This window comes from Penicillium crustosum, assembly GCF_028827405.1.
Source record: "Penicillium crustosum strain IBT 35664 chromosome Unknown utg000001l_segment0_segment0, whole genome shotgun sequence".
NCBI classification, from domain to species: domain Eukaryota; kingdom Fungi; phylum Ascomycota; class Eurotiomycetes; order Eurotiales; family Aspergillaceae; genus Penicillium; species Penicillium crustosum.
Window position 1 is genome coordinate 8,965,005 of NW_026623122.1, and position 25,198 is coordinate 8,990,202.

The following is a 25,198-nucleotide window of genomic DNA, read 5'->3' on the forward strand; positions in this document are numbered from 1 at the left end:
GCACAAACCAAATATCAAATCATGCCTCCTAGGAAGGGTGGCAGGCCGACCCTCAGTCAGGGTCTGGACCGTGAGGTATGTATTCCAAGATTGTGTCTTGTCGACTTTGACTGACCCCCCATAGGTCTACCAGATCGTGCGCAAGATTATTGACGACCAACCCGAGACTGGGCGCATTCGACTATCGGTCCCGACGATTTATGACACAATTAAGAAATCCAACTCGAGTTTGAACCGGAAACCGAAGAGACTTATCGAGGATAGTCTTGAGCGGGTATTGGAGGTTATCAAAGCTGATATGGGTGAAGAGGACGAGGATTCCATGGAGGGGGACTTTGAGGGACTTGAAGAGCCCGCCGCTACGGTACGTTATGAACTGCGCATGTCTTTTTATAGCTTGAATGGGGCGGAATTCTAATTGGAATTGCCATATCAGGAACCCAATGGAATGAACCAGAGCGTCGTTGGCTCGTGGGCAACAACGAAGGCCAAAAAGATCGCCGAATCCACCGCTAGCACACCGGCACCCACTGCCTCCAAGAGAAGAACGCATGGTGGAGAATCTGTGTCTAAGCGACGCAAGGCTGAGCCCGCGGATCGTTCGCCCCCCCACACATGTCAGTCTGGCCGATTTGGGTGGACTGGACGATGTTGTTCAGGAACTTGGGGACTTGGTCATTCTACCCATGACCCGGCCACAGGTCTATCTATCATCAAACGTGCAGCCGCCGCGCGGAGTATTGCTGCATGGTCCGCCAGGTTGCGGTAAGACGCTAATTGCGAACGCTTTCGCAGCGGAGCTGGGTGTGCCCTTCATCTCAATCTCTGCTCCTTCAGTCGTGTCAGGAATGTCGGGTGAATCCGAGAAAGCCCTGCGCGAGTACTTCGAAGAGGCCAAGCGTCTTGCTCCCTGTCTGATCTTCATCGACGAGATCGATGCGATTACGCCGAAGCGCGAGAGCGCTCAGAGAGAGATGGAGAAGCGAATTGTCGCCCAGCTTCTGACCTGCATGGATGAAATTGCCCTTGAAAAGACAGACGGCAAGCCCGTTATCGTACTCGCGGCAACCAACCGCCCAGACAGTCTCGATGCTGCTCTGCGCCGCGGTGGTCGTTTCGATAAGGAAATCAACATGACCGTGCCCTCAGAGCCAGTCAGAGAACAGATCCTACGTGCACTCACCCGCAAAATGCGCCTGGCAGACGACATTGACCTCAAGACGCTAGCTAAACGAACCCCCGGTTTTGTAGGCGCCGATCTCAACGACCTCGTCTCGACCGCCGGCTCAGCTGCCATCAAGCGGTACCTTGCGATCCTGAAGTCAAACAGCGGCGAAGAAATGGAGATGGAAATCGAAGGCGAAGACGATATCAGCCCGCGAGTCCGCGAACTCCGCCGTCTTATCACCCATGCTAAGGAAACCCCCATCGGGGACGAAGCAGAAGTCGTCCTCGTCTCCAACGCAGACTTCTTCACAGCCCTCCCCAAGATCCAACCCTCCTCCAAGCGCGAGGGCTTCGCCACAATCCCCGACACAACCTGGGCCGACATCGGTGCCCTCGGTGGCATCCGCGACGAGCTCGTCACTGCCATCGTCGAACCAATCAAGAACCCCGATATCTATGCAAACGTCGGTATCACCGCCCCGACTGGCGTCCTCCTCTGGGGCCCGCCCGGTTGCGGTAAAACCCTCCTCGCAAAGGCCGTCGCCAACGAGTCCCGCGCAAACTTCATCAGCGTCAAGGGTCCCGAACTGCTCAACAAGTTCGTCGGTGAGTCTGAGCGCGCTGTTCGCCAGGTCTTTGTCCGTGCCCGCTCTTCCGTGCCTTGTGTTATCTTCTTCGATGAGCTCGATGCCCTCGTGCCCCGCCGTGACGATACGCTCTCTGAGGCCTCTGCCCGTGTCGTCAATACACTCCTCACAGAGCTTGATGGTCTCGGCAGTAGTCGCCAGGGTATCTATGTCATCGCTGCTACTAATCGGCCTGATATTATTGATCCTGCTATGCTGCGTCCTGGTCGTCTTGAGACTCTTCTCTTTGTTAACTTGCCGACGCCGCTCGAGCGTGTCGATATCTTGCAGACTCTTGTCCGGAACTTGGCTATTGAGTTTAGTGAGGATCTTCGCAAGCTCGCTGAGGAGTGTGAGGGCTTCAGTGGTGCTGATTTGGGCAGTTTGTTGCGTCGCGCTGGTTACTCTGCTATCAAGCGTCGCGATAGTATTAAGTTCCTTGACTTCGTTGCTGCTAAGTCGTTTGTTCGGCCTAGTGTTACGGATTTGAGGAAGTATGAGAAGCTCAGGAGGGACTGGAGTGGCGGCGTGGTCTGAGTTTAGAGGTGGTTTGTATATGTATTCTCTTGGGATATATATGGACATTTATGCATATTTAGATCTAGAGTTTTCTTTTTTCTCCCATTTTTTCTTACTTGGGAACGTGGACATAGATACCTTGAACATTTGCTGTTTATTCAAACATTGGATAATTCAATCCTATATTCCTTCGACTATTACATACCCAGCTACAATGACCTTGAGATATATATGATAGGAGGTAAAAAGCGTTAAAGAAGCAACTTTTTTGTAAGATAACTATACAAAAGGAAGATTATGCACAAAAAATAAATGGAGAAAAACGCCCAGAAAAATGTCAGACATCATGCAACGGCATCTCAAGATTACATCCACAAGCGACACGTTCCATCGGCACCAGCACTGACAGCCCACGCCTCGCGGGGGTGCCAGTCGATATCCAAGACACCCAACTCGCCAGTGATCTTGTGGCCCTTGAGAACCTTGAGCGGGACAATGGTAGCATTGCTGAGCATATCTCCAGTAACGCTGCCGTGGAAAATCTGCAGGGATCCATCGTCCGAAGCATCCGCGAACAGCGGGTAACGGCCGCTGGGGTGGAACTTGACGGCACGGATAGCCTTGCGGTGGTAGCGGAGGGTCTTGTAGGGGCGCTGGGAGAGGTCGAGATCGTGCCAGAGCAGACGACGATCGTACGAGCCGATGATGATGTTGTCGCCGCCGGATGCGCTGGAAGAGGTCGGGTGGATGTCGAACGACGAGATCCAGCGTGCACCAGGCTGCAGGATCTTGACGAGGAGCTGGCGCGAGAGATCGTATGCGCGGATCGAGCGCTGGTTGGCGACGAACAGGATAGGTTTCGACGGGTGGAAGTGGGCGGTCTGGGGGGGGACCACCACCCTTGAGGCGGCGCCGGAAGGGGAATTGTGTCAGGTGCTTGCTGAGCGTGTGGATGGAGATTGCGACGGAGGCGGGTGTCGAGGCGCCGGAGCACACTGTCACGAAGTAGTCACCACGGCGGTGCCAGGAGATAGTCTTGGGCACGTAGCGGAGGGGAATGACAACGCACACACCGGCGTCCACGAGAGCGGACGAGGGACGGATCCAGGTTGGGGGCGCGCTCTTCTTGCCTTCCTCTGAGACACTGGGGGCCGGTCGAGAGGCGGCGAAACCCCAGCCTGCGTCGAGGAGATCCAGACTGGCCTTTTCGATTTCAGGGTCGACAATGGGAGGAACGGAGAGGAAGATATCGTCTCCTGCGGTGGCAGCGAGGATGACAGCATCCTTGCCCGGACGCCAGCGGACAGTGTTGACCGCCTCGTCATCGCTGAGCTTCACGCTCCACAGTTGGCGACCTGTAAGGAGTTCCCAGACACGGACGGTACCGTCGTCGCCACCAGTAGCCAGCCAGACTCCAGTTGGGTCTACGTTGACAGAGCGCACACGGCCCTTGTGTCCGCGGAAGACTGTGGCACAGGCAGTAGGGAAAGGCTTGAGCTCCTCAGGGCTGGGAAGCTTGGGCAAGAGACTCTCGGGGTCGATGTTCAGCTTGCTACGACGCACACGCGGAGCAAGGTAGAGATCCAAGCAACGCTCGAACTTCTCTTGGACGAAGTTGTCGTATCCAGGAACTCTGCGCAGGGAGCCAAAGTCGTGGGGTAGGTAATCCTTCTCGCGGTCCTCGGGATCTGTCTGCTCCCATTCCTTACGTTCCTTGCTATCGGGCAGGTACTCGGCAGGCGGGTGGTAACTCTCCTCGTAACCAGGGGGTGGGAGTTTGGGCGCCGGGATGTGCATGACGTGGTCAGGTCGCTCAACTTCGTCAGCCCACAGGTCGTAGTTGATGAATTCTTCCTCCTTGTCTTCCCTCTCCTCTGGCGCCTTGTAAGGAAGAATGCGGCCTTCGCGGATGGCCTTCACAAGCTTCATCACACGCTTCTGCTCGTGCTTGGATGGCACGAAACGGCGCTTGGGTTCGGGCGCGGCGCTCAGTGGCATGATCTCCTGTTCGCTGGTGAACCATTCCACCAAAGGCTCATATGGGTCGTAGCCCTCGGAGGGAACCTCATTCATTTGCACCTTGCGGAGCAACTCTAATTCTTCCTGGCTGAGCTCCAGAGGCTTGCCGGTCTTGGGGTCAGTCAGACCGGTCCAGCCCTTGGGAATTTCAATACTGTCCAACAACGCATCCAGGGCCTCTCCCTTGGCGGGACGCATAATTTTCTTTCCGTTGATGTCGTAACCAATGTGGGGATATTCGTCGTAGAACTTCAGGGGGATGTCACCAATGGTGTTAGCATTTTCATCCACCTCGGAAAGTTCCGAGTTGTCGTCGGGGTGAATTTCATCCCAGAGGTAGCGATCGTTTCCGTTGGCGTCCTTCACAATGCGGAAGTTGGGTTCACCTGCAGTTGGCTTAATTTCCTCTGTATCAGAGGGGATCTCGTCGCTGTCCAATTCCTCTTCTCCATCTTCTGAGTCGCTAAAGTCATCGACTAGCTCAACTTCCGAGTCGCTGTCGTCGTCTTCACTGTCCGAAAGATCTTTGGAGTTGTCCGACAAGGCTCCATCGAGGTTGCCTTTGCTCAATTCGTCACCGGAAAAGATACCAGCTTCCTCCTCGACATCGCGAGTGACAGCCTTGCGCTTCTTTGAAGCCACCTTGGGGTTCATGATGCCGTTCAGCGGGTGTTGTCTTGTTGCGGTAGATCCATAGTTTTTTTTTTTAGGATAATTTCTCGGGGCGCTCACCGCCCACATGACCGCCCCCATCTTATCGGGACTATCTATGATGTTGTAGTGGGTTTCCAACTATTAAAGAGTCCATTTTCTGAATAATATAGTCAAACAATGGCGCTCCCACCTGAATATGAGGGAGGTATTCCTTCGTCTACTACGGATGATTCGTCAGAGCCAAAAAGACATGCAGCATGCGACGAGTGTAGTAAGTCTAACAGGCTGATGTAACCCAAACTCTCACTGACCAGTCTGCTGCTCGACAGGAAAGCGCAAGCTCAAATGCTCCGGAGAACCAGCGGGCTGTTCACGATGTAACAAACAGTCACTTTCTTGCAACTATTCCATACAAAAACAGATGGGCCGCCCTCCCAAGAAAAGGGCGCGGACAGAAGATGAGGGGGCCAGTTGCCCAGCGCTATCGTTTGCCAAAATTTGGCCCAGTCCAGCGGACTCGCAACAATCTTCATTAGGGATGAGTCCAAGCACAACGACCTTCTCAGATGCCGACCATCTTTGTCCGCAGTTATTCTGGCGCCCTAGTATGCACCCGAATTCGCCACAGCCCCAGTCCGCAGACCAATTGTCAGGCTATGAAGACCATAGCCATACCTGGAGCCCAGGCCGTCTGAAACAGCCAAATCTTGGTGTTCCTGCATCATCTTCCCCTTGGCCTGATTTCGCGGCCATATCCGAAGCCACGGCCATGCCAATGCCATTCCCTACCCCTCCAACCTTCCCTTCTATGCACTCCCTCCCGCTCTCTCCTGCCACCTCCGTTTCTTCCGACTCTACAATATCTGGGTGTCCGTGCTTATCATACCTCTACCTATCCCTCAGTCACATGACATCGATCTCCTCCTTCCCCGTCAACTCCCACACCCTATGCTCGCTATATATCGCTGCACGAACTGCACGAGATGTGATCCGCTGCCAAGTTTGTCCCAAATCCTTTGCAACTGGCCTTCAAAATATCATGTTCATAGGGACTTTATTAACTGTCGTGGCGGACTCATGGCTGCGCGTCTCACAAGCTGATCCTGTCGAACTGGGGATACAATCCGCGCCTCCGGATTTCGTGTCTGAGGCGGCCCAAAGCCCTGACCCAGCACAAGTTTGGAAAAAATGGCTCCGCGACGTTGTTCGTCGCGCTGTCATTGGTGGTTCCGCTGGGCCAGGTGCTATGCTTGCTTGTTCTTGGCAGCCAGCTCTGCTATCCATGATTATGGAAATTGAGGATCGGCAACGCCGCTGGCATGAACCTGGGCAACATCCACTTGGGGAGCATAATCCACTTGGGGATAGTCATTCAGTATCCACGTCGGACTCAGCTCACTCAGAAGATCAAGACAAGCCCGCGGATAAGCAGTTTTTATGCCTCCGTGTGGTTGGGAGTGCTAGAGAGGTGATCAAAAAATTCAACTTTGATCCCTCAGAATACCCCGAGGGCGTTGAGCCGGTCACTGCGACGAATACAGGGCACACGGGTTCGCATCATACATGAAAATTTTGGTTCATCAAAGCTTGGGTTTGTCTGTTTGATGCACTTCGAATATTTGAGACTATGTGGAGTTATTGTTATATACCATTGGGCATCAGATACGATATAAACCTACATACATTGCTTCGCTGGCACGAGGCTAGATTGATCACTCCAGTTCCCGGTAATTTGACCAGCGGTGGCGAGAAGGTGTGGCTAGGGGCGACTAAGTGTGCACCTGCACCTTCTTGAGGCCATTCAGCCTGTATGCTACACATGTTGAATAATATACTACAGGAGTAATATACTAAACAGCATGTAACAATGGAATTGAATTTTTCACAGAAGGTGTGAAAAAAATTGTAAAACTATTTAATCTCTTAATACATGGAAATGAAGCCATATTTATATAGAATCATCTACCCGTCATCATGAAACTTGCATTTTGTGGTGAGAGAAACGGAAAGAATATAGGAAATGAGGGGTCGATGAAGGTGACGATGCATTGGAAGCAGCCTGAATTGCAATGTTGTATTGTCATTTCAGGATCCTCGAATCTGTATAGAGGAATAGGTGATAGAGGCGTCAAACTGCATCGACGCCGCTAATCTCGATTCCGTAGCAGTCGTGAATTCAAGAATTAACACGTGCAAAAGAAGCAATGGATACACTATGTATTCTTTTCTCTTTTACTTTACTTTATGTCTATATATATATATATATATGTGGAAATGCCGGAAAATACTCTCTCCCGTGAGGGGAAATTTATAACTTGGTAGTACAGTGTCTTGACCAAGGTTGATATGTCATTGACCATTTCATTAATTTTTGTTGTACAAGCATCAGGTCAGTGAAATGAGCCCCATTGTCCCTCGAATGCCTGTCCATGTAGATGACGCCGGACCATGTGGATATGTAACAAGAAAACTGTATCAAAAACGCGAAAAGAAAGAGAACCTGCGAGAGAAGTAGAACGGCACAAGATCACTCGTCATCCTCATCGTCCACCACGTAGCGGTTCTTCTTTCGGGCAGGAGGTGTGCCAGCCCTGGCTTGAGGCTCTGGCTTGCTACGAGCAGCCTTCGCAGGTGCAGCCTCTACATCATCTTCACCTTCAGCGTCCATGTCTTCATCCTCCAGCTCCTCTTCTTCATCTTCGGCTTCTTCCTCCAGTTCCTCATCACTGCCAACCAAGAATCCATCGTCCTCGTCGTACTCGTCTTCTCTGTTACGGGCCCCACGAGAGTAGTCTTCTTCTTCGTCGTCGGTGTAGATCTCGCCGCGGCGGTTTTGGCGGCGAGGCTTGGCACGTGGACGAGTTGTAAGCAAACCGCCATCTTCAAGGCCACCGACACTAAGACCGCTAGGTCCAGTGCGAGTAGCGCCATGGCGGCGACCGCGGTCGGCCTCGCGATCAGCAAGTTGCTGGCGACGGCGCTCGGCCTTGATAGCTTCCTTCTCCATCATTTCGGCACGTCTGCCAGCCAACTCGGGATCCTCTGTTAGTTCATAGCGCGGCGCAGTGCCAGCTGCGGTCTGCTTGCTACCACGAGCAGCAGCCGCCAATTGTTCTTGCAATCGCTGAACGGCATCGTCTGTTTCCAAGGTGGTCGGGAGAACAGTCAGACCTTGCGTGATATGTGAGGTCAATCGGAAAACCTGGGCTGTTTCCAGTCCAGCAGCGAGATAAACGTGAGAGTCCAGCTTGTGGTCATAGTCGCCGGACTTGGTGAGAGGTGCGAGGGGTTTGGATGCGATGCGGTATTGCTCAAGGGGAGCGGAGGCGAGTTGAAGAGTGATAGAGCCATCCTCCCATTTAATCATGCGGGCATTGGACTGCAAAAGAGAGTCATCCGCGGGATCCTTGCGCCAGCATAGGGAGGTAGCAGCGGTCTGGTAAGGCGGTGGGACGTAAGTCTCGGGATTGAATTCTTCTCCTTCGATAGAGAGGAAATCCGGCACGCGCATTGTGTAGACCTGTTACAATAAGTTAGATCAACATCAAAGGCTTCAAGGTAGAAGCTCCTCTTACCTCTCCATCGTTGGTCAATGGCACCGGCGCCCGAGCAAGATCCTGGTCTGCAACATTGACTTCCTGCTGCTCCTCGACCACATCATCCATTCGGTCTTCGCGCCGATCATAGCGGTTCTCATCGTCACCTGAGTCAAGTTGTTCATCGTCTAGGTTGCGGTGGGGTCTAGCAATTTATCAGTACCTAGCCCTTGTCGCTTTGGTGTGGTTTGCATACTCAATATCTTCGAGTCCGCCCTCTCCGTCCGAGCCGAAGAGATCGTCGCCTTCGTCCATTTGGTCGGCGCCAGAATCATTGGCATTGCTGTGCGCAGGGCTCTCATGGCCATTGCTGGGGCGTCGGACGCCCTCCTCATCGGAGGACATGGTGAATAGAATTTATTGGTGTTGCAAGGTCGTAGGTGTGTGGAGGTAAGAGTGTCGATAAAAAAGGAATTGAATGTATCCTTGATATTAAATTGGGAGTAAGCGATCCGATATATCGTCAATAGTGTACTGACAATTGTGCTATCGGCCATTCAAGACGGAGCTCCCATAATTCGATTGACGGTCGGTGTTTATGTATTATCCGATTCCGGACCAAAATGGGACTAGCGTCTCGATGGCCCAGACCAAAAGGGGATCCTCAAACGTGTGGGCATCTCACCGTCTCGTCCCTCATCCCTGTTATTTTCTTGATTTGAAGCATTGCAGATCAATTTCAAAGATGGCGACCTTCTTCCAGAGCGTGTAAGTAATGTTGCGCCATTGTGGACTTGTTGCAATCGGCTGTTCGATCTCCCTTCTACCTTTACCCCCTCATACTGCATGAGGAATCCCCCGGCGCCACAAATACAAAGGAGCATTCTATGCCTTAAAGTCTAATATCTCTCCTGGCGCCTCCTGTCGTTCACATCTACTCTTACTTCTTTAATATATGCCCACTTCACTCTTAAACAGCTATACCTCGCCACAAGCACCTGCTAACTCTATCTTTGAATACAGTCGCCAAGGATTTGGCCGGGGAGGAAACAACAAGAGCAACAATCCCCCCAAAAGCCCAGCACAGGCCTCTACTCCCCAGCATCAAGCCACCATGTCGAATTCGCCTTCGATTTCTAGCAGTTTGTCGGTGGAGACTCAAGCGAATGACCCCGAGGGACCCAAATACTTCTTCCAGGAGAAGTATGCCCCGCTGAATGTGAGGGGCAACTTCTTGACCCTCTGTGCTTGCCCGAAGAATGTGGAGCTGGGAGAGTGGCTGGCTCACCAGAGTAAGCAATATGGAAGCTTATCTTGAGAGCGGGGAGGCTAATGTGTTTCTCCTTTAGTCGTTGAACAATATCGCCTACTCCACGGTATGCTTCAGGTTATCCAGGAGGTGAACAGTGTGACCGGTCTACCTATCTGCAATGAGAACACTTGCCCAACAATGTCCGCTGGACGGTATGTGGAGTATGGCGGGGTAGATTAGGAACCGAGCTAACGATTCTAAAGGCTGACCTATACCTGGCTTGTTGACGGCCGCGCCGCCAAAATTTCCGCGCCGAAGTTCATCAACCGCGTCGAGAAATGGATCGTCAGCAAGATCCACGACCCTGTCATGTTCCCTACCGAAAAGGTCAACGGCACTCCTGAGACCTTTGCCATCAAAGAGGCCAATGGCGCATCAACAACACCCTCCGATCCCGCTAACCCAGATGAGTGGATCGGCAAGTCCAGTGGCTTCCCACCAACCTTTTACAAGGACTGCCAGGGTATCATGAAGCAGATGTTCCGCTGCTACGCCCATCTGTACCATGCTCATTGGCTCAACCCATTTTGGCACATTAACAAGCACGATGTCCTCAACATGTGCTTCGTTCACTTCGTGACAGTTTCAAAGTACTACGGACTTGTGTCCGACAAGGAGATGGAGCCCATGCAGCCATTGATTGAGTTGTTCATCAAGCAGCAGCGGGTTCCCCCAGAGGCGCTCAACGGTGGCCACTGGGCCCAGCAGGCCGCCACTTAAGCTCCACCGGTCTGGAGTTGCACCTTTTTGTTTTTACATTGACGACCATGACATGTCCGCTAACCTGGAGTTGGGCCGCGCTGTCTTACTTTGTTAGTATTCTGCTTTCTCCTGCCATATCCACAAAAAAATGGGCGAATTTGCGATGATATGATACAGAGCTGGGGCTTTGATTGAGCATTTAGCATGCGCTGTGAATTATTCTACTTGATGATCTTGCATATCCTCATCCAGCGTCAGCTGGTCATTGCATGTTTTTTTTAATTTACTCATTGCAATACATTCATCTGATCATAATTCCATAACGTGACTTGGGGTTGTAAATGATCTACTTAGATACATTCCATGTTGTCTGGACTGGTGACTCGCGTCTGCCTAGGGCCACAGAAAATGTGAGTAATCCCTAAGGCTTGGGGGTAGTCATTCATCGGGATGGCCGTCTCTTAGCCGTTAGATCCAAGCTTGTCAATCGTACTGTCAAGTATGCATGCTGTGAAACATAGCCAATTGACATAGGTCGATCTTCGACCCACACGAAAATGTACTAAAGTGCCCGCAGGTAACAGTGATCGAGAACCACTGACGCACTGGTGAGGATGCTCTTGAAGATCCGAGCGGTCCAAGCCAACTTAAAGCTGGCTGTACGTAGATGACCCACCGAATTGGTCACAGATAGACCCCATCCCCATCCTCCCGATCGTTGGACTCCTGTCCTGCACCGGCCGCAGGCTCAGTCCCAATCTCAGTCCCATTTCCATTTGTCATTGGCACATCTGTCAAAGCGTCTTGTCCCTTGTCGATCTTAAGCTCATCAAGCTCAATCCAAGGCTGTCCACGATTCTCGACCTCGGTTTTCAGTAACGCGATCCGTTCATTCATGGAAACTGCCACGCCCTCATTTTCAGCGACATACCCCTCCAGCTCCTTCTTTTCTTCTTCTGAGTCGTTGCTTTCTGTTAAGAATGCACGGAGCTCAGCATTCGAGCGGTGCAGGTGTGCGATGGAGTTTGTGAGCTCGGAGACTTTGCTGTAGAGGACTGCGATGGGGAGCTCTTTGATTGCTTCAGCAAAGGCTCCTGGGGTTATGGGGAGAGCTTCAGTTGACATTTTGATGGTTATTTTGTGAGGGGTGTAAGGTAGAGTTGGGATCGATGCGGGCTGATCTCCAAAGCTGCTTGATTGTTATCTGGTTATCATCACGTGGGGTTTATACATCATACATCAGCTGCGGATGTGGGATATGTTGACGGTTGGTGTTGAGTATTGTTGGATCAGGAAAGTGTAGAATTTATGATATTATAGCTTAGTTTCAGGATATATCTCAAAGAATAAAGCGCGCGCATTCGAACCATTCGAACCATACCTATCATTTCCCCATCTTCTTGGTTTATACCTGCAACCGCGGTCTCGGAACAACCCTACAGCCGTGCGGCCAACTGATGCCACCAAAAAGATCCCCGAACACTCAACCACCACCCCATACTCCGTGGTTCTCTCCGAGCCCTCGCTCTCCAGTCACAGGATATGAGCAATGCGGTCTGGGCCGTATGGCGGGCCCCATGCCCAGGGCTCCGCACCTCCGTGCTGCCAGTAACATTCCGGCCTGTCAGTCGCGATCTCCGCATTACCCCATGGCGCATGTACAGCAGCACATCGCGCCAATCCACGTTGCCAATCCCGAACCTTCTGTCCCAACTACTATCTCGCCCGTCTCGACCAACCCCAACCTCGATATCTCCACAACGATTCAACCCGGTCTCTACCCCCCGCCGCTTCAAACGTACATCCGCCGCATCTCCAAAGCCAAAGCCTAAATCGGATCCCTCGGAGGTTCACCCTCGTCAAAAGCCCTTCTCCGATGCCGAGATCAAAGCTATCTTTGGCCCCGTCAAGTTCAACGCAAAGCTAGGAAACCGTATCCTGGCCGTCCTACACGGCCACCGTCTGACCGGCACGCTCGATGCGGACTTGCCAATTGACATTGTCCGTGCTGTCAACCAGCAGCAGCTTGATATTGCCATGGAATGGCTCCGCAATGAGTATCCAGTCGACGAGGACGCTGCTATCTTCGCCCGAATTGAGCGTGAGGATCGCGCCGCGGAAGAGAAGCTCGTGCGCCGCGCTGAGAAGCTAGGCTTGTATAAGCCGCAGAGCGGTTCATATGACGCTGAGCTTGGCGAGGAGGGCTCCCCTTACGGCAAGAGTGTTTTGAAAGAGGCCCGTGAACGGAATGAGAAGCGCCTGCTGGCTGAACAGGAACGGAAAAGGCAAGAGTGGCTCGATGGCGAGAAGGAAGAACACGAACGGTTGAAGCGCGAGTTTGGGAAGAACACTTCCCTGCAGCAGTACCAGGAGGCTGCGCTTACTGAGGGTATGTATACTAGAGTTCGACGTTGGATGATTGGTATTGGTGTTGACATTTTTAGCTCGTCCCCGTGCGGATCCTATCGAAAGGCCATATCTCGCTTGGGTCCAGAAGCATCATATTGCCGCTACCAACGAGAGTCCCGAGTCGATGAACATCACCAATGTAAGGGTGGCTCATTCTGTGGAATTGTTTGGTGGCTAACCATCTTTGAACTGGCAGTCTCAGCGTCTGCTCGCTCCGCTTCTATTCTCCATTGTAGTTCTCGCCCTTTGCTATACCTTCGCTCAGAAATATGAATTCCCAGCACGAAAGGACCGCATCATGCCAGATGTGCCTCCTGCTGTGGCTACTGTGGGTGCCATCGTGGCAGCTAATGTAGCAGTCACCTTGCTATGGAAATACGTACCTCCGGCGTGGAAACTGCTTAATCGTTACTTTGTGATTGTGCCCTTCTATCCCAGCTCACTGGGTATGATTGGAAGCACATTCAGTCATCAGACATGGAGACACCTTGGCACTAATATGATGGTTCTGGGACTTATGGGAACCAGAGGTATGTATTATAGTCAGTGGAAGCACCAGAAAATATGGGTTCTAACTTTTTTCCTATTCTACAGTTCACGATGAAATCGGCCGTGGAAACTTTTTGGCTATCTACTTTGCTTCCGGTGTCATGGGATCTGTCTTCTCATTGACACGCAGTGTCATCCTCGGCCGCCTGGGCATGACCTCCCTTGGAGCTAGTGCTGCAACTAGTGGTATCGTTGCCGCATGGTGCATGTCTCACTTCAAGTTTGTCCCCCGCCACTCCAGCTGTTATTCTATGTGGCACATATACTGACCCTTCCCTAGTGACAAACTCACCATTTGGATTCTTCCTCAGGGGCTCCAAGAGCAGGTCTGGACCTACGGCTGGGTCTTCCTTGCCTGCCTGGTCGGCACCGAGGTATTCAGCTTAGTAGCTCCAGCATTCTTATTCCGTGCCTGGCCTCTCTCCCGACTGACCAAGATGGACCATGCTGCCCATCTAGGTGGGTATGTTACCGGTGCCGGATGTGGATATACCCTCATGCAGCAAAAGAAAGAGCGTGAGAGAAAGGCGAGACAGTCAAGGTGGATCTAAAGTCTCATCAATAAAGATCTGGTGACCCTTTATGGGTTCCAATTGTATCATACTGGCGTTACTAAGGCAAATTCTAGCCTTTCATCCTACTCATTTACTTAGATTACCATTTTTTTTCTCGCTGAATTGTTCCATTCAAAATATCCTAAGGGCAAAAAATAAAATATCCCAAACCTCTCCACAAATCTCACCTCACTCCAATCCCCAAGATCTACTGCGACACAGTAACCACAGACCACGGATTCAGAACCATGTACTCAGGCTTACGCCAATGCAAAGGGGTATCCAACAACCGATCCTCAGGATACACGGGCGGCTGACGGGCCCGGAAAAGGAAGTGCTTGTCAATAGAAACGGTCCCCGCGCGAACGAGATTCACCCACCACAGTGCAGCATACTCAACCTGAAACATCAACCTCTTCTTATCTTGCTGGGGTGATTCCATCTGGATCGGGAACGAGACGCAATACTTCCCCAAGCCGTGCTGAGCAGTGTCGCTCCAACCAACCAGGTTCTCTGCGATTGTGTTACATACATGCACTATAATCTCCAAGTCACTGGTGTCCATGCCCATGGTGGGTGGGAGAGCCACATTACCCCAGATCCAACCTGGTTGGCTGTTGTGGGGGTCCTTGAAATGGAATCGGTGGCCGTGTTCGAGCTGGCTAGACTGGAATATACTCGGTTGGAAATTGGGCATTGTGGCGGTTGGTTGACTGGATGACTCCCGTTGCAACGATGCGATGTGTTCTTGGGTGTTCTGATTTTCCTTTTGCTAGCAAATTAGCAAATGCTTTTCGGGCTGATGGTGGTGAGATAGAGTCGGGGCGAGGACGTCAAGGGTTTATATACTAAGGAACAAGCCGTTTATTCTGATCATTGGGTAACAATAATGAAAGGAATCAGTCCTTTCATAGCTATAATGCCTTTCTCTGGTCTTTGAGAAAGCTCACTCCTCTCTATACTTTTTGTTTGGCCCGATGTTCCATATTAATCATCTCTATTGTTTATATATGTTCTTTGGTCATCAGAATGGCTTTGTTTATAGAAGAAAATACTGCGAAGAAGACTAGAGATAAGCGCTGTCCATATTGCCAGAACACTGTGTATTAGTTAGAATATTAGCCCTCTGATAACTGGTAATACTATTGAAACCTTTCTAAGTTATCAAGTGACAAGAGTGTTATACAAATCTTACTCCTTTAGCACCGGAATATTCAAATACAGGAAAAAGTAGTGCATTTATTGCTATAGAATTCAGATAAACCTGAACACTCACGTCTGAAGAAGTCAACCCCAATACAATGAACCGACAAAGAACAATCTACATAATATTCCAAGGATCCATCAGAACTTCTCCTACATCCAACATGTCTGCTAGTCTCACCCTCTTACGACGAGTTTGAACAAAAATCATCCGTTGATCTAGAGTGACTTTCCTGGTGTCGATCTGATTAATCCAATAATCCGCAAGATTTCGAGCAAGAAGAAGGTCGGGATGCGTAGGGTCAAACCTATGCGACTTGGGCATAGGCGTATCCGGATCGCGCTTGATAGGGATCGAGAGACACTTTTTACCTATACCATGCATTGCCTGATCTTCTATACTGAACTCGCCGTTTTCAATTTTACGCTTTACCGACAACATAATTGCCGAATCCGGAATGCCGCGATGATCCATGTCTTTGGGGAACCATACCGTAACCCAGTAGTAGTCGCTTCGGTCGCCGGCGGGCTCGGCGAAATATTGCCCGGTTGTGCCTTTATACACACTTGGTTGGAACATGCTTGGCCTGGCGGGGGTTAGTGGACGTTTGGCCCCGGACCCATTGTTTCTCGCGCTGGTTTGTGGACGGAAAGAAGGCCCGGGACACCCATCGCTTCTCGCAGTGGTTAGTGGACGTGTAGAGGGCCCGGGACACCCGTCGCCTCTCGTAGTAGTTGGTGGACGTTTGGAAGGCCCGGGACACCCATCGTTTCTGTGAAGGGTTGCATTTCGATCCGTGGACATCGAGTGTTTATAAGATGGTAGTCGATGTACAATATCTAGTCTATGGCCTGGGAAATAAGTTGGGTTGTTCATAGTAGAAATATGCTCTTCTGGGAGATGCCGGTGACAATGATAGAACTCGATTCGAGGACATGGAGGGTTTATAAAATGATAGTAGAGATGCAATATCTGGAGTATTTCATGGGAAATGACAAAGCCCTTTCATCGCTACAATGGCTTTCTTCATTCTTTCAATGGCTTTGGTCTTTGGTAGAGATATAGTCTTTGTGTACTATGTATAGTTCTACTCAAAGTATGAGCCTTACGGCAAATATCCATGGACTCGTCTATATTTCTATTGATTATTAAACTAATATGAGGCATGTAGAAAATATTTATCTCTATTATCAATGTCCTTGGAAGGATCCATGGATGCTAAGAAAAATTTCATATGCGACAGAAGTGGAGTTGACAGTCTCACCAAATAGAAACGATAAAAGTAGTAGACACATGGGTACTTCGTACTCGGGAATTGTGTGTGATTTATATGGCTACTTAGGCATTAGTGACTTAGATATCTGGCTACATGGGTATAGGTGCATGTACTGGCTACGGTAAAATTACAATCACTTCGACAGCTTTGCTTGAAAAAGAATTTGATATTTCTACCTTGAAATAATTCCCAGATTCCATTGGACCAGTCACAACTTGACCATCTCCGTGGTATCGGCAATATAGCTAATCGGCCTTTTCTCTTTGTAGGGGATTACGACTAAAAAGCCCACAGATTACCGACACCCAAAAATCACCTCCCGGTCAAGATTAGCCACCCCAATACGAATATACTCGAGCCACTGATTCCCATCAGTCTCCGCACGAGTCAAGATTGTAGCCGTGTCAGCAGAACTAGTTGGAATAGGGATCGAGATACAAGCCACTCCCATGTTATGCAGTGCCACTTCGCTCACGACGGCTCGCCTGGTTTGGATATGGTGAAGGGCATACCTCACGATATCCTCGTCGCTATGGGTAAGTTCCATTTCTTCAGGAAGAACCACGGTGACCCAATCAGCGGCCTCGTTGTCTGGATCCTCCGACAACTGAGAGCCTATGTTGGCCCAGGTTTCATCGTCAAAACTTTCCAAATACTCAGTTCGTATAACGAATACACTGCTCTGTCCCATGTCTGTTGAGATGGATTAGTGGATGGAGTGGGAGTTGGGGGGACAAGACCTTTGTTACTAAAGCTGCCTTGGATAGAGACGCTGCTTTTGCTCTATGAATGAAAAGTTTGCTAGTTGACGACCTGAGACGCACGACTGAAGGCAATGTTTCTTATATGGTGAATACTCAGATATAATGAACGTACTTTTGGAGGAAACAAAGACTCATTATTGTCAGAATAGCCTTGTACTGTCTTTGATAGAGTCTACAAGACCCTGGACGCAGTCGTCTATGTCTACGTGAAACACTTGATTTCTTGACAAATGAGCCAAAGCCATCCCATGTCCTTTGTTCTGATTCAATCAACTGATGAAATATTGACCTCGGTGATCCGGGAGACTCTTTGTTACTCAGTCTCTTTTATACGATATTGATTCGAGTCTTTGTACACTCGATTCGTGTTTTATCGGAATGAAACCCCTGAGCTCCTTTGTCTTTTTTTTGATACTCGGCCAAAAGGAACAAGGGCATTATGGGTTCAAGACCGAGTCTAATAATATAGAATTATTCTGACAAAATGGACCCATGAGACAACGACTTTGTCAGCGAATGGCCTTTGTGTTCTTTGTATCTTTTATTGTCAAGTCTCGAGGTAGACTTTTTTTTCGAAAATTCTAGTCAAACATCTTCAGAATGTCTTTGTGTTATTAATTTCCTTCTTTTGGGAGGCTATAGTTGTCCAATGCCATTTCATCTTACAAAAGGGAACCTCCGCTCCCCGACTTGGGATAGAAATTCCACACAACCATCTCAACACAGCAAACCAACATCCACAAACATAAGCAACTGAATTGACTATTTAGCTCGACAGATTCCTTCATTAACACGTTGCACATAAGCATCTTTCTACATTGTAAGCTGCCCATCTATTGTGAGCACTTCTTATGGCTCTTACTAACTTCTTCCAGGACTTTTCTACCTATATCGACTGGATATTGTTTTCCCTTTGCTTTGGCTTCGTCCTGTGCTTTGGATCTTTAACTTTCGTAATTGTTCATTGTATCGTGCAGGTGGTCCAGGCAGCCGTGGCTTTCTACCTATTCGACATCCTTTATTACTTCATCTACGAGGAGACAAGTACAGAGTTCTTCGCCGAGCTCATCTCCCATATCCTCTCCGCACGTTTTGAGCTCAAGAGCTTTATTCTACTCCTGTGCCTACTATTCACCATCCATCACTCTATTAAGGAGATTGCATCTGTCCTCTGCGAAAGGCTTCTCGCGCCAAACACAACCATCATTCTAGATTGTCCCAAGCATCGTGAGTATCGCATCCAGTCCTTCGTCGACGCCTACGACCGAAGGCCAGATACTATACTACTCTAGCAACCCAAAACACCTAAGACTTAACTTTCTAACAGCCATGCAGAGCCCCCAGCTCCCCCAGCTCCCCCAGATCGATGATGAGATGGCCCGCATTCATCCCCTTAAGTGGAAGAACCCTTCTACATCTACTAACTCTGACACCTCCAATGATTCTGACTCTGTACCCACTTCAGTATTCTTCCCGTCTTCTTCGAATCGTCATATGCGCCATCCTTGGGGTGTGCTCGATTATCACATGTACCTCTCACACATCGAAAGCAAACGCGACGAACTCCGTCGCAAGAAAGAGTGCCACCTCCTAGAGACCACTGGCTTCAGACAAGTCACCCTACACGACGAGCCGGAGCTCCACAATATCCGAGCCAGCACAAACCCCACAGTAGTCTTTGTGAGTCTTCCCGTCCCCGACATGCAGGACGACTGTAGCAACGCCAAGTTGGTGCTCGGCTTCGATCTGAAGTCCGACCACCTGCACGGTTATTTCTTCGAGTCCGGTTTTCCGATTGAGAACTACGAGGACCTCTGGCAGGCCTGGAATCAGGGTGGAGGCGAGCTTGTTGTTGATATTTCTGTCGAGCGTTTCCTGAGTGTTATTCGCCATACTATGCAGCAGCAGATTGAGATCCTCGAGATTGGCATCCTGCACCACTATGGTCTGACTACGCGTGTGTTCCAGGCTGGCCTGGATATGGTTATTGCTGTGCAGTTCTTGCAGTTCGTGGATGACTTCGCTGAGCTTCTTACTGAGGAGACTTATGAGCTTCGTGGACTTTATTTGCCTTTCCAGGATGAACTGCGGAATTTACTTGAGGGTGGCTCCCGGGATGCTTGGTTTGCTGTTCGTGATGGACTTGATATCCAGCAGTATCGTCAGAAGCAGTTGAAGAAGGTTGTTGCTTCCGGTTTGTTCCATGGACAGAATGCGGCCGTGCTGCGAGAGGGGCCTGAGAAGAATTCCCAAAAGGAGAAGACGTCTCGTCGCGTTAAGATTATTCCACGTCACTCGTCTCCATGGTCATGGTCGAAGCTACAGATGCAGGTCTTGGTGAGTGCTCTTTTCATTCTGTGTTTCTGTTCTGTCTTCCAGCGCGAGCGGGTTATGTGTGTGGGGATGTTTTGATCGAGGGCTTCATCAATATTATTTCAAAGTTTTCCGAACCAATTTTTAAGATGGTCCATAATTTTGGCAGGTACGGAGTAGTAAGTAGGGTTTCCGCATGTAGATCAGTAGATACAGTAAGGCTGTGGTAGGCCGAGGTTGAGCGGGAATCTGCGGATACATAAAAGTCTGTGCGTTATTCCATGACCCATACGGTAGGCATTATTAGATAGTTACATATTTATGTAGGTTTGTACATGTATAAGTACCCAAGACATGAAATCATGAAAATCATGAAAATCGACGAAAATCCATGAAAATCCAAGAAACCCACCCAGGGCCACCCTGATCGAAGCTAAAAGTGCACCGCCACCCTCACTGGCCCAATCAGGAATAGCCAGAAACAACTTATGTGGCGCTACGTGGCTAGACTGGATTGTGGCTGCTATCATCTTCTCTCCCATTGGTCAGGTCATCACCGGAAAGCCTTGGCAGCGTCAGAGCTGTTCGTTTGGAGTCGAGCTGTAACCTCCTTTATTGCCAAGGCAGCGGGCCCAAAGGTTCAGATCTGCAGCTCCCAATCTCGCTTCGTTTCTTGTTTACCTCAGCCCTGTAGCCCTATCACATTCGAGTCTGCCTAATTCTTTCCTTTCGTCCCTACCCCATTCCCGCTCAATTGTGTCTAATAACCCGTGAGACTGCGACTCGAGTCCTCGGTGCTTAATTCCCTCCTCCACCCTCCGGTGATATCCCTGAATCACATTAATTGCCTTTATTATGGCTGAATACAGCGCACAGCCCGTCAACGGTATAGGAAGCCCAGCCCAAGATCTGAAAGTTGCGCAAACTAACCAAGTATGTTTTGCAATCGCAGGGATGCCTCAAAATGGAGAAACGGGACAACAGCTCACGCGCGGCTCGAACGACCGTTTTGAGCTCATCTCCGGTCCCCTAATCAACCTCAAGAACATGCACTACGAAGCTACGACCACCTGGCACGGCAGTGTCTTGATTGTCACCAAGCCAACCCAGGAGCAGCCCCTACTGCGCCTACGCCAGGTAGGCGCCGTGGATAGCGGAACCCAGAACGACGATGGCAGGGTCCCGACAAGTCAAACAATCGAAGGCCTCAAGCTTTACGAGGATCCCCTGAAAGCGTTCTGGCGATTCTCGCTCACCGTACCAGTGGCCGCATTCGAGGCGCGCTGGGCGTACGACATCCCTGGTCTGTACAACGAGTCCGACGCCCAGGTCCCGACACAGTGGGAATTCGTTGTTCCTGCAGAAGAACAGTCCATGCGTATCATGTTCCACTCGTGCAATGGCTTCTCCGTCGGCACAGACATGAATGCCTGGGTGGGGCCGAACCTGTGGAACGATGTGATGCGCGTGCATGGCGAGAAGCCATTCCATGTTATGGTTGGCGGCGGTGACCAGATCTACAACGACGGTATTCGTGTGGATGGCCCGCTCAAGCCTTGGACTTTGATTTCGAACCCGCACAAGAGGCGCACCCATGACTTCGATAACAAGATGCGTGCTGATTGCGATGACTACTACTATGCCAACTATGTCCGCTGGTACAACACTGAGCCATTCCGCACGGCCAATGGCCGCATCCCCCAGGTCAATATCTGGGATGACCATGATATCATTGATGGATTCGGCTCGTACACGGATCACTTCATGAAGTGTTCTGTCTTCCGCGGTATCGGCGGTGTCGCTTTCAAGTATTACTGTCTCTTCCAGCACCATATTGCTCCTCCCAAGTCGACTTTCACTACCGATTCCCCGCAGACTATGCACGCTGTTAATGGAACTTCCGGTGTTGACCCGCGTCAAGTGGAGAACACCTACGTTTTGGAGAACCAGCTCGAAGACGACAGCTGGATCATTGGCAAACGGCCCGGTCCGTACGTTGAAGAGCGCAGCCGAAGTCTCTACATGCGCTTTGGCAAGCGCATTGCCTTTGTGGGTCTGGATGCCCGCACAGAGCGCACCCGCCATCAGGTCAATTACGAGGACACCTACGATCTCATCTTCGACCGGTTGCAGCGTGAGATCGCCGACGCTAACGGCGACATCAAGCACCTGGTGGTATTGTTAGGTGTGCCAATCGCATACCCACGTCTCGCCTGGCTGGAAAACATTCTCACATCCCCATTGATCGCGCCGATCCGGCTGCTGAACAAGCGCTTCGGTGTGGCAGGCGGCCTCTTCAACGAGTTCGACGGCCAAGTCGATCTCCTTGACGACCTGGACGACCACTACACTGCGCGCCAGCACAAGCGCGAGCGCAAGATGCTGGTCCAACGCCTCCAAGAGTTCGCCCGCAGCAACAGTGTGCGCGTAACGATTCTCGGCGGCGACGTCCACCTTGCCGCCGTCGGCCGTTTCTACTCGAACCCGAAACTCAATCTCTCAGGCGAAAACGACCACCGCTTCATCGTCAACGTCGTTAGCAGCGCTATTACAAATAAGCCCCCACCCCAGGCTGTCGCCAATCTGCTCGCCCGCAGAAACAAAATTCACCATCTTGACCGCGAATGCGACGAGACTCTCATGCCGTTCTTTGACAAGCAACCGGGCGGCAAGGAGAAGAGCGCCGCCTGGAATAAGGTCACCATGCCATCCCGCAACTACGCCATTCTCACCGAGGTTGTCACCCCAAGTCCCAGAAACCCCGGTGTCCTCGAAGGCAGTTCCGCGAAACTGGATCGTCTTCCCAAGGATGGCCATGCACCATTGCACAAGGGCGAAGTCGATGCCGGAACGACGCACAGCGCTGCTGATGGGTTTACCTGTGCAAGTGGCATGTATGGCGGACTTGACGTTGCCGTCCGTGTTGAGATCGACCCTCAGGACCGTAGTGCTACTACTGAGGGATATGGATTTAGTATCCCGCCCCTGTTGGCTACCGAGGGTCCCCCGTCTACCGGTCACCGACTTAGTCTGCACTCGCGCAGGTCTCAGGGCCGGCCGTCGACGGCTCAGTAATTGTCTTTTCTTTTCTTTTTATGTAGGGGGTTTCTGTATATACCTAGGTACCATATGCTACCGTTCGTAATGTTTGTTGTTTACTCATTTTTTTGGGGGGGGTTTCACATTCTTTTGATACCTCATTTTTCTTTTAATTTCTATAAAATCATAATTCATTCTCTATGTTCTATGTCTTATCCAGGTATATCCTATCCTATCACATCTCGAAGCCAATCTCGCAGATCAAATGCGGAGAACTTCCCCTCGCATGGATTCAGTTGCTTTTTAGGGTTAGGCCTGGCGTCAAGGTTTCTCTTATCTTGTCTTCTTTTATTTACTTCCAAACCAACTTTTTCGATTGATTATCTTTCTTGTGTATATGAAGATATGCAGATATGAAGAAACCCAATAGGAAGATACTATGCCCGTAAACCCCCCTGTAGCCTTAGTTTCACCTTTTTATCCTTGAGACGCCACTGCAAACCCGCGTTTATCTTCACCTATCGCTGCAGAATGCGAGACCCTTCCTCTTTCGGACTGCATTATTTACATATGTACTTTGGTGGCGTGTTATACGACATGAGAATCCTTGCTATTCGCTGCACCTCCGCATATTATTGGGTTACGCGTTGACTGTAATTCGTATCATCGGTGTATATAAATCCCTCCTCTTTCCGGTTATCCCAATAGCTTGCAAAAGCCAGCTATTTATATACTCCACTCCTATCCAACTGCAGACAACGTCTGCTGGACATATCCCTTCTAACTGTTGACCTGCTACCGTCATCATGGATCTCCAGAAGGAAATTACCCCTTCACCTCCTTCCCCCAAGACCATGAAAAGGGCACAATCGAAAACTTCGAACTAGACCGTCTGGGCTACAAACAAGAACTACGTCGCAACCGATCAGTCCTAACCCTCCTCTTCCAAACCCTCGCCATAGCAGCAATCCCCTACGGCGAAGGTTCACCCCTCCTCTCCGCCATCTATGGCGGCGGTCCCCTCTCAATATTCGTAGGCTGGATTGTTGTTTGCGTCTTCGATCAATGTATCGCCTTCTCTCTCGCCGAGCTCGCCTCCCGCTATCCAACCTCCGCAGGCCCTTACTACTGGACCTTCCAAATCTCCCGCGGCAACAAAACAACCCTCTCGTTCATCAACGCCTGGATCTGGCTAATCGGAAACTGGACCATAACCCTCTCCGTTAACTTCGGCTTTGCCTCCTTAATCTCGGCAACAGTCTCAATCTACCACCCAGACTGGTCAGCATCCAGCTGGCAGCTCCTCTTAATCTTCTACGCAGTCTGTCTTGCTTCCCTGGCAATTTGCATCTTCGCAAATAAACACCTCCCACTAGTCGACACCATCTGCGCCTCATGGACCCTACTCACAATAATAATCATCCTAATCGCCCTCTCCGTCAAAGCAGATACAGGTCGCCACTCACCATCATACACCTTATCCCATTACGATAAATCCTTCGCTGGCTGGGGAAACTTCACCTTCTTCATCGGCCTCCTCCCAGCTGCATACACCTTCTCCGCAATAGGAATGATCACCTCAATGGCAGAAGAATGCGCAGACCCAGCCGTGAAAGTGCCCCGCGCAATATCACTCTCTGTCCCAGTCGGCGGAACAGCGGGTCTATTCTTCATCATCCCCATCTGCGCAACTCTACCCCCGCTGGAAGATATCATCAACGCCCCAGCTGGCCAAGCCCTCCCTTACATCCTAGCTCGCGTAATGGGTTCCCCCGCCGGTGGTCTCGGTCTCATCTCCCTCGTCCTGGTGATAACAGTCTTTTGCTCGATTAGTATAACCGTTGCTGCATCGCGCGCGACCTGGGCCGTCGCCCGTGACGACGCCATTCCGCTGGCGAAAGTATGGGCGCGCGTCGATGAGCGCTGGGGCGTGCCAGTTTGGGCTTTGGTTTTGTTGACGGGGATTCAGATGTTGTTGGGGTTGATTAATCTCGGGAGTTCGAGTGCGTTTACCGCGTTCGTTTCGGTGGGTGTTATTGCCCTCGCGGCGGCTTATGCTATTCCTATCTTTTTGAGTTTGTGGCATGGCCGTGAGGAGGTTGCTAAGGCGCCGTGGACTTGTGGTGGGATTCTTGGAAGGTTTGTGAATGTTGTTGCGTTGGCTTGGATTGCGTTCGAGTTGGTGTTGTTTAGTATGCCGACTGCTTTGCCGGTTACGGCTGTGTCGATGAATTATGCTTCGGTTGTTTTTGTTGGGTTTATGGCGATCTCGGGAGTTTGGTATATGGTTTATGCGAGGAAATGTAAGTTTTTTCTGGACTGGACTTGGGTATTGGTGATTTTGATGCTGACAATTGATAGATTATAAGGGACCCCCTGAATCGGATGCTCTTGATTGAGGATGGGATTTATATCATAACTCATGTATACAAATTTGTTGAGAATTACTCTTCATTCTTATTAATTATGGAATCCAGGCTTGTTTTAATGATTCTAATCCATTCTCATAGTCCAGGCATAGTGATATTGAATCCCCAAGCCCCTGAGAAGGTGAT

General features: G+C 50.4%; 14 protein-coding genes across 14 annotated transcripts; 7 read left to right on the forward strand and 7 right to left on the reverse strand.

Moving 5' to 3' along the window:
- Positions 1-21: 21 nt before the first annotated feature.
- N7487_003332 (putative AAA family ATPase/60S ribosome export protein Rix7) lies at positions 22-2,330 on the forward strand (the record flags this gene model as incomplete). The annotated part of the gene is made up of 4 exons (XM_056871079.1): positions 22-75; positions 125-364; positions 437-567; positions 623-2,330. 4 exons carry the CDS (start codon positions 22-24, stop codon positions 2,328-2,330), a joined length of 2,133 nt encoding a protein of 710 aa, XP_056735863.1.
- Positions 2,331-2,677: 347 nt separating this feature from the next.
- Positions 2,678-4,985, reverse strand: erb1 (ribosome biogenesis protein ERB1; the record flags this gene model as incomplete). Its single annotated transcript, XM_056871080.1, is given in 2 exon segments — positions 2,678-3,145; positions 3,162-4,985. 2 exon segments carry the CDS (start codon positions 4,983-4,985, stop codon positions 2,678-2,680), a joined length of 2,292 nt encoding a protein of 763 aa, XP_056735864.1.
- Positions 4,986-5,162: 177 nt separating this feature from the next.
- Positions 5,163-6,552, forward strand: N7487_003334 (Zn(II)2Cys6 transcription factor rglT; the record flags this gene model as incomplete). The annotated part of the gene is made up of 2 exons (XM_056871081.1): positions 5,163-5,256; positions 5,315-6,552. The coding sequence occupies 2 exons, from the start codon at positions 5,163-5,165 to the stop codon at positions 6,550-6,552; spliced, it is 1,332 nt and encodes a 443-aa protein (XP_056735865.1).
- Positions 6,553-6,565: 13 nt separating this feature from the next.
- On the reverse strand, positions 6,566-6,806 carry N7487_003335 (uncharacterized protein; the record flags this gene model as incomplete). Its single annotated transcript, XM_056871082.1, has 2 exons — positions 6,566-6,610; positions 6,669-6,806. 2 exons carry the CDS (start codon positions 6,804-6,806, stop codon positions 6,566-6,568), a joined length of 183 nt encoding a protein of 60 aa, XP_056735866.1.
- A 706-nt stretch (positions 6,807-7,512) lies between these two features.
- On the reverse strand, positions 7,513-8,926 carry N7487_003336 (Paf1-complex subunit LEO1; the record flags this gene model as incomplete). Its single annotated transcript, XM_056871083.1, has 3 exons — positions 7,513-8,505; positions 8,561-8,726; positions 8,778-8,926. The coding sequence occupies 3 exons, from the start codon at positions 8,924-8,926 to the stop codon at positions 7,513-7,515; spliced, it is 1,308 nt and encodes a 435-aa protein (XP_056735867.1).
- A 288-nt stretch (positions 8,927-9,214) lies between these two features.
- N7487_003337 (Mob1/phocein family protein) lies at positions 9,215-10,553 on the forward strand (the record flags this gene model as incomplete). Its single annotated transcript, XM_056871084.1, has 4 exons — positions 9,215-9,289; positions 9,545-9,813; positions 9,871-9,985; positions 10,037-10,553. The coding sequence occupies exons 1-4, from the start codon at positions 9,267-9,269 to the stop codon at positions 10,551-10,553; spliced, it is 924 nt and encodes a 307-aa protein (XP_056735868.1). The 5' UTR covers positions 9,215-9,266.
- Positions 10,554-11,219: 666 nt separating this feature from the next.
- Positions 11,220-11,660, reverse strand: N7487_003338 (uncharacterized protein; the record flags this gene model as incomplete). Its single annotated transcript, XM_056871085.1, has 1 exon — positions 11,220-11,660. One exon carries the CDS (start codon positions 11,658-11,660, stop codon positions 11,220-11,222), a length of 441 nt encoding a protein of 146 aa, XP_056735869.1.
- A 417-nt stretch (positions 11,661-12,077) lies between these two features.
- Positions 12,078-14,044, forward strand: N7487_003339 (rhomboid protease PCP1; the record flags this gene model as incomplete). The annotated part of the gene is made up of 5 exons (XM_056871086.1): positions 12,078-12,924; positions 12,980-13,083; positions 13,141-13,474; positions 13,539-13,713; positions 13,774-14,044. 5 exons carry the CDS (start codon positions 12,078-12,080, stop codon positions 14,042-14,044), a joined length of 1,731 nt encoding a protein of 576 aa, XP_056735870.1.
- Positions 14,045-14,255: 211 nt separating this feature from the next.
- On the reverse strand, positions 14,256-14,744 carry N7487_003340 (uncharacterized protein; the record flags this gene model as incomplete). The annotated part of the gene is made up of 1 exon (XM_056871087.1): positions 14,256-14,744. One exon carries the CDS (start codon positions 14,742-14,744, stop codon positions 14,256-14,258), a length of 489 nt encoding a protein of 162 aa, XP_056735871.1.
- Positions 14,745-15,368: 624 nt separating this feature from the next.
- On the reverse strand, positions 15,369-15,830 carry N7487_003341 (uncharacterized protein; the record flags this gene model as incomplete). The annotated part of the gene is made up of 1 exon (XM_056871088.1): positions 15,369-15,830. The coding sequence occupies one exon, from the start codon at positions 15,828-15,830 to the stop codon at positions 15,369-15,371; it is 462 nt and encodes a 153-aa protein (XP_056735872.1).
- A 992-nt stretch (positions 15,831-16,822) lies between these two features.
- N7487_003342 (uncharacterized protein) lies at positions 16,823-17,218 on the reverse strand (the record flags this gene model as incomplete). Its single annotated transcript, XM_056871089.1, has 1 exon — positions 16,823-17,218. The coding sequence occupies one exon, from the start codon at positions 17,216-17,218 to the stop codon at positions 16,823-16,825; it is 396 nt and encodes a 131-aa protein (XP_056735873.1).
- A 924-nt stretch (positions 17,219-18,142) lies between these two features.
- N7487_003343 (uncharacterized protein) lies at positions 18,143-19,703 on the forward strand (the record flags this gene model as incomplete). Its single annotated transcript, XM_056871090.1, has 2 exons — positions 18,143-18,518; positions 18,619-19,703. The coding sequence occupies 2 exons, from the start codon at positions 18,143-18,145 to the stop codon at positions 19,701-19,703; spliced, it is 1,461 nt and encodes a 486-aa protein (XP_056735874.1).
- Positions 19,704-20,459: 756 nt separating this feature from the next.
- N7487_003344 (uncharacterized protein) lies at positions 20,460-22,679 on the forward strand (the record flags this gene model as incomplete). Its single annotated transcript, XM_056871091.1, has 1 exon — positions 20,460-22,679. The coding sequence occupies one exon, from the start codon at positions 20,460-20,462 to the stop codon at positions 22,677-22,679; it is 2,220 nt and encodes a 739-aa protein (XP_056735875.1).
- A 784-nt stretch (positions 22,680-23,463) lies between these two features.
- Positions 23,464-25,042, forward strand: N7487_003345 (putative amino acid permease; the record flags this gene model as incomplete). The annotated part of the gene is made up of 2 exons (XM_056871092.1): positions 23,464-24,946; positions 25,005-25,042. Coding segments are annotated over 2 exons (1,521 nt in total), but the record flags the coding sequence as incomplete, so codon positions are not given.
- Positions 25,043-25,198: the final 156 nt, after the last annotated feature.